This window comes from Marmota flaviventris, assembly GCF_047511675.1.
Source record: "Marmota flaviventris isolate mMarFla1 chromosome 5 unlocalized genomic scaffold, mMarFla1.hap1 SUPER_5_unloc_2, whole genome shotgun sequence".
NCBI classification, from domain to species: Eukaryota; Metazoa; Chordata; class Mammalia; order Rodentia; family Sciuridae; genus Marmota; species Marmota flaviventris.
Window position 1 is genome coordinate 557,136 of NW_027287680.1, and position 6,866 is coordinate 564,001.

At 52.0% G+C, this 6,866-nt stretch overlaps 1 protein-coding gene across 1 annotated transcript; it reads right to left on the reverse strand.

Moving 5' to 3' along the window:
- Positions 1–225: 225 nt before the first annotated feature.
- Positions 226–5,382, reverse strand: LOC139703682 (olfactory receptor 2T27-like). Its single transcript, XM_071607152.1, has 2 exons — positions 5,330–5,382; positions 226–1,192 (listed from the first exon to the last, which is right to left on the reverse strand). The coding sequence occupies exons 1-2, from the start codon at positions 5,380–5,382 to the stop codon at positions 226–228; spliced, it is 1,020 nt and encodes a 339-aa protein (XP_071463253.1).
- Positions 5,383–6,866: the final 1,484 nt, after the last annotated feature.

The window sequence follows — 6,866 nt, forward strand, 5'->3', positions numbered from 1 at the left end:
GATTGACCACACAGTTCTCTGAAGGGGAAAGCCTAGCAGCTGGGGAATGAGGGGCTTCTCCTCTCACTTGTCTGTGTAACTCTTGTCTCAGAAGGGAATCTCAGAAATAAGATCCTGGGGTCCTAGACACCAAGGACCTTCCCACTTGGTCAGCACCTCTGCCTCTGCCTCGGTGCATACAACTGGACTAAGGGCTCTGACTTGCCACCCTGTCTCTGCTGGGTCTCAGGCATTCCTGCAGACTCCACACCTTGCTATGACCTTCTTCATGGCCCCAGTCACTTCCTTGTTCCTCAGGCTATAGATGACAGGATTAAGCATGGGTGTGAGGACCGTATAGAAGACAGACACCACGTCATCCTGGCCAGGAGAGTGGTAGGTTGCGGGTAGCATGTAGGTGTAGACCAGGGGTCCGTAGAAGAGGTTGACAACTGTCAGGTGGGAGGAACAGGTGGCCAGGGCCTTCCGACGTCCCTCCACGGAGTGCATCCGGAGCACAGCCACCAGGATGAGGGCATAGGAGGTGGTGATGAAGGTGATGGGCACCAGGAGGACCACCACACCGGTCACAAAGAGCACCTGCTCATAGGTCTCTGTGTCCGCACAGGCCAACGTCAGCAGCGAGGGCACTTCGCAGAAGAAGTGGGAAATCTTCCGAGAGCCACAGTAGGGGAACTGAAGGGTCAGTGAGGTTTGAATGGAGGCATTGAGGGACCCTCCCAGCCAGGAGGCTGCGACCATGAGCAGGCAGACGCGGCGGCTCATGAGCACCGGGTAGTGCAGAGGGTTGCAGATGGCCACATAGCGGTCGTAGGCCATGAGGGCCAGCAGGAGGCACTCGGCAGCTCCCAGGAACATGAAGAAAAACATCTGTGCCCCACAGCCCCCGAAGGAGATGCTTGTCCAGCCGAAGAGGAAACCCACTATCATCTTGGGGACAGTGACTGACGTGAAGAAGATGTCCAGGAAGGACAGCTGGCTGAGGAGGAAGTACATGGGCGTGTGCAGCCGGGCCTCAGCCCAGATCAGCAGCACCATGGCCGTGTTGCCAGCCATGGCGAGGATGTAGATGAGCACCACCAGGCTGAACAGGAACAGGTGCATTTGGCTCTCGTCAAAAAGGCTGGTGAGGACAAAGCCTGGGATGGAGGAGAGGTTCCAGGGTCCTCTGCCTGCCTCCTGCCGCGCCTCCCTGTTAGGGGAAAGGGAGCCAGCTCACCAAGGACCCAGCAGGTGCCTTCACTCAGGGAGGGAAAGGTGGAGGTAAAGGTAGCAGGACAGCACGGGAGCCCAAGGGGGCAGCAGAAGGTATTCATAGGTTCTTGGACACAAGGAGTCTCCATTGTGTGGGTGGACACTCCTTCACAATGGAAAATGACTACAAAAGGCCCGGCACGCGGCCAGAGCAGTGTCCAGAGGGAAACTTTAGCACCACATGTTCATTCTGGAAGAGAGGACATGCTAGAAACCAGTGGTGTAAGTCTCCATCTCAGAGAGTCAGGAGACGGACAGCACGTTACAGTGCCCCATGTTTAATAAAATGTGCATAGTTAATATTTTTAATCCCAAGTAAATAGAAAAGCAAATGCGCGTGGGGAAAGATTTTAAAGACTTTTACTTTCGACTAACCTGATGACTACATCCACAAATATGCAAGTTATATGGTTCAGAATTCTCATTTATGTGGGGATCCATGTGAGACATTTCCCTTGGATATGGCTGTGTGCCCAGGTCTGGTGAAAAAGTGGTCTCCACAGCTGCACAGCTGTGCTGTGCCAGGTCCTCCAGCTGTCTTGTCCCCCAGGAGTCCTGGGTTGGCATTGTGCTTGGGTGCAGGGGGTGTTTTTATGTAGGCTTTGGGCAGTATGTTCTCATTCTCAATCAATTGTGCTTTCTCCTTATTTCAATAGTTCCATGATAACTGAGGGTTGTCTTTGTAAGAATAGCCTTTATAAATTTTAAATAAAGATCATTCAGGTGGAGTCACATCACAAGGAACATCAGGCTCAGCTATGGTGGTAAGGCTGCCTGCAGGCATCTCCCAGGAGGCAGGCAGGAGGGGAACCAGAGGTGAGGTCATAGAGAGTTGGTGAACCCCTGCTCTGCTGGCAAAGCCCTGGGCCACCGTGCCTGTAGGAACCCTGGTCCCAGCACCCTGAGTCCCAGGGCATGCTTGAGCTCTAGCTTGGGTCTACAGCAGATGACTCAATAGAGGGATGGGGGGGAGTGAGATGAGCTGCAGGGTTCTATAAAGGAGCTGAGGCTATGACAGAGGCTGGAACTGGTGGACCAGCTGGAGGGAGGGAAGCACGGTGTCTTGGAGGCACACCAGAGATGTGACAATCCTGCATGCCAGCAGGTCCCTGGGGTCCACCAGGGAATCTAATTCCTGAGACTGGGCTTCCAGGCTGCTGTGGTGGGCCTGAGTGGGGACCCACTAACTAGACTGCTGCACTCATCTTACATGCTAAGGCTGGGATCTTCCTTGCCTACAGTTGGACAGCTAGGAGCCACTGCAGGAGCCATTGTCCCCAAGGGGCTTCCTGCTCTTTCTGCTGTAGCAGGAATTCCCCCTTCTCTATAGCCTTGGACTACCAGACCCAGGCTGCTTGTTGGTCCTGGGTGCACAGGTGTCAGATCTGACTCAAGCAAGTTCAGAGCTTGATTATCCCAGGGTCCCATAGTCCCCTCCCAAAGCTGAGCACAGAATTGCCACCGTTAAACCCAAGTGTTCCATACCAGGCTCCTAGTGAAGATGGAACATACTGCTTCTATTTTCTATATTTTGTAGTGCATCTTAGAGTCTCAAGAGTCTAGAGCCTACATCTTCCAGGATTGGCTGATTCCTGGACATGGGGAACAACTGGCCCATCAGCTGCCTCTGATATGTAGACCATTCAACTGGAGCTTGTGCCCCTCACCACCTGCCTGTGCCAGGCTCCTACAATTTGGGCCACTATCCTGTCCTGGATAGCCCCAGGACAAGGTCCTGGGCAACTAGAGACCACCCCATAGCCCAGAGTGTGTCAGAATCATTCAAACTATGCAATCTGAAGCTTGTGCCATTGCTAGCCCTCCTTTGCCTGTTGCATCCCACAAAATACCCAACAAAAGCTTTGCCTATTCCACACTCTGCCTCCTGGTGGATCAACCCTGCTGCCTCCGAGTGGCATGCTCACTCCTCTTGGGAACTGTGAATCAAAGTCATCTTTCCAGGCAGTGCCTTACCTGACCTGAATAAAAATGGTCTCAGGTACATTTAGAAAGTTCCCCTAAAGAGAATTTTCTCATGTCCTTGTTTTACGCACAGCTTGTTTTCTGTCTTTAGTGTCTCAGAAGCATTGGATTTAGCATTGGGAAGGAACCTGGTCCCACATCCCTATTTTATTGGTAACAGTATAGCTCTGAACCTTGGCCAACAGCTCTGGACCTTGCAGGCCACATCTGAAGTCCTCTACCTCAGCATGAGGAGCACCTCAGGCTGGCTAATTCCTTGCCACTGGGTGCGGTCATTGCACAATATTTAGCAGCATCCCAGACTCTGCCCTCTAGGTGGCAGTAGCAACCCTTCCCAGGGATGTCACCTGCAGGGCACTAGCACCAGTGGTGAGATTCTCAGTGGTGGAGCGCTCCCCATGTTAGTTATTGTTAGGTGCAGGACAGGCTGAACTAAGTTGTCTGCAGGGCATGCCAAACAAAGTTAGCTACAGGGTGGCCTGGCCCCTCAAAGTCCCTCTGTCTGGTTCTCTATCTAACCTGTTTGCTTCAAGTCCAAATGCTCAAGCCCCCACTCAAGGCTGAACACTTCACCCCCCTGCTCAAGGCTGAACACTTAACCCCCCTTGTACCAACAAGGCAGCTTGCAAATCCAGAGACCCTGTTAGATTTAGGCAGCACAGCAGAAGGACTATAAAAATCTTCCCCTGCCGCCCTCCCCCCACCACTTTTTCTCCTCTTTTGGAGATCTCTTGGTCGCTTCGAGGATTGTGGTCACTTTCCTTTCAGTTGTTGTCCTCTCCCTTGCCTCCCCCTCCACCAGGGCAAATAAGAACAACAGCTCACATGATTAAAATCCTGGTCAGTTGGATGTCCTTTGCTGGTTTGCCCAGTTAGAGCTCTGTGTTCTAGGGTGCAGCCTCTGCATCAGGCTGCCTGGGTGCAGGCCTCAGCTGTCTCCCAGCCCCCTGGCGTGGGAAGCTTACCAAGCCCTCATCTCAAATACGGACTACTGAGAGCATTCAGTGGTTTATACGTAAGCAGTACCTGGGAGAGGGTCTGAAGGAGGAATGAGCCATTTGGCTACCAGCCGCTGATGACATCAGTTTTTCCATAAACCCAAGCCTCTGCTTACCTCTCTAAAATGGGATCATCATGCCTATTTCACATGACTATTGTGAGAGGGTTGAATAAAAAAAAACTGGGAGCTTGTGCTTTCCCATAGAAGATATGTAGTGAATGTTAGCACTCTTCCTTTCCTCCTAAGCAAGATGGTTTTGCAAAATAGTTTTGCAAAAGAATCATGCAGTTGACATTTGCACTTACCTGCAAAGGGTTCCTTGTTCCTCCCACTTGGAGATTTCCTTTCCACTTGCTTTGTCTCCTAAACCATTGGAGTGTTTTGTGATTGGGCGGGTGGCTCTCCTTATGTAGACTACAAATTACCTGAGATTAGGGATTATGTCTGTCTTGTATATTTCTCCACAAAATATGGAGATTCAATCATGGTTTCCATTCAGTGCTGCTGGTGGACTGCAGGTACGTGTGTGGTAAACATGTGAAAGAAATGCACCCTTGTTCACAAAACACTGCTGCCTCAATGTCCTCCTTCATCACCAGCATCTGAATCTGGCATCTCCTCTGCAGGGCTGTTATGCCTGCCTGCCTCCCACAAAGTCCTGTCACTGTTGGTGTTTTCCTTTGTGGCGGATTCTTAGCATGGATACACACATCTGCATTGCAGTATGTGTGTGCCTGTGTGTACTTGTGTGTGTGTCTGTGTGTGCCTGTGTGTGTATGGGCCTGTGTATGTGTGTCTCAAAATAATTAGGGGAATTCTTTTTCTTTCACACTGTTTCAGAAAAGAATCCATTTTTCTCTCCTGCCCTTGCAGAAGCCTAGGTTAGAACTGGTGAACTGGGCTTATTCCCCCACAGTCTGCTCGATTCTTCCTCCTTTCCTCCCTTTCTTTTTTCTCTTTTCCTTCCTCTCTTGTTCTCTTACAGAGCAAACCCTTGACTTTTACAATTGAAGACAGCTCACTTATGGAAAGGGAGTGTTAAAATAACTTCACCTGTCGGAGACTTCACGTGCTGGAGAGTCTCAGTCACACAGGTTGTGGTTCTGCCTTTCCTTGGCCATCTCTAGTTTGGAGGCTGCCGGCATGGGGCACGCTTGGCCATCCCCTGTCCCACCTCCCCTCCTGTGACACCCCTACTCACCTCACACGGCCCCAGCCTACAGTCTCCATCAGGACACTTGCTCTCCTGCTGTCTCTTCTCCTTCTCCCTAGTTCTTCTGAGCTCCAGGTCACAGCTCAGAAACCAGGGTGGTTCTCTTGGGAGGTTTGCACACAGGGCCGTGATGGCTGAGGCATGAAGTCTGTGTCCTTCTGCGGCAGGAGGGCTCCTCACTTTCCCGAGAGCCCCTTCTTTCCTTTACTGCAACTAGTGTGAGCTGCCCTGTCATCTGCTCCCTCCCACTTCAGAATGGTGGGACTGAAGGGCTCTTGCCCTTGACCTAGCCAGTTGTCCCAGCCCCAGAGGCTGGGATGGCACAAGTCTGGTTAGCACTCAGAATCCAGCTCTGCGACTGAGGTTGCTGTGCTGCATACCCGAGATGACAGGAACTGCTTGGTCCCAAACCCTTGAGTCAAGGATGAGGCCAAGGGGTCCAGAGCAGAAGTGCCAGGCCATGTGCAAGTTGAGGTGGTCTGTGGAGCTCAGGGCACAGGACACAGGCACTTCCAGGAGTGAGGTCTGCTCTGTCTGGGATGCCCCTTGGTCTCTGGAAGGTTTGGAAGATTTCCAGGTGATTGAATATGGAAAGACTTCCTAGATGGGAGTCTAGGATCCACTGAGTTGGGGACTTCAGAGACGGAGGAATGACACATGTCAGCTGCTGGTGCATTCGGGGCACCTTAGACCTGAGTATGGTCTCTGGACCAACAGTGTCAGTCGCTGGAGTAGAGGGAAAGCTCTCATTCTCTGCCCTGGATTCACCAAATCAGGTGGGTCCTGAGACTTGGTGGGTCCGAGTCTCCTTTAACAAGCCCTGCTGCAGCCCCCAGCTCTCAGCCAGGGGCAGTTTTATCCCACAGGGGACATCAGTCAGTGTTTGAAGGTGTTTTTGATTGTCCTGAGAAGGAGGGGGCACTGTTAAGGGCATCAAGTGGGAAGAGGCTAGAATAGCACTCGTGGCAAAAATCAACCAGTCTGAAAAGTACCTGGTACCAGGGTTGGGCACACCTGCTCCCGACCTGCTTGCTGCAGTGAATTTGGTTTGTGTCAAGTGCTGCTGGCTCTCAGAAGGCAAGGCTACCCTGCCTGTGAGATGTCGAGATCAGCAGGGCACACCCTGATGGGTGGGCGAGGCCATGGGTAGCTGGGAGGATGGATGTGTCACCATTACAGAAGAAAAGTCAAGGCTGAATCTCAGTTGAAAGAAGGAAAGGGGAGATTTTGAAGGCATGACAGTTCATTTTCTTCCCAGCATCCACACAATCTCAGGACACAGATGCTGTCAGGTCTGAGTGACTGAGCAGCTTTGCCCAGGCAGCCACTTGGCTGTGGTGGCATCAGAGGTGTGAGATGTGCACAGAAGTCTGGCAGGCGCTGCCACTTTGCGATGCATGTAAGCTCAGTCTCTAG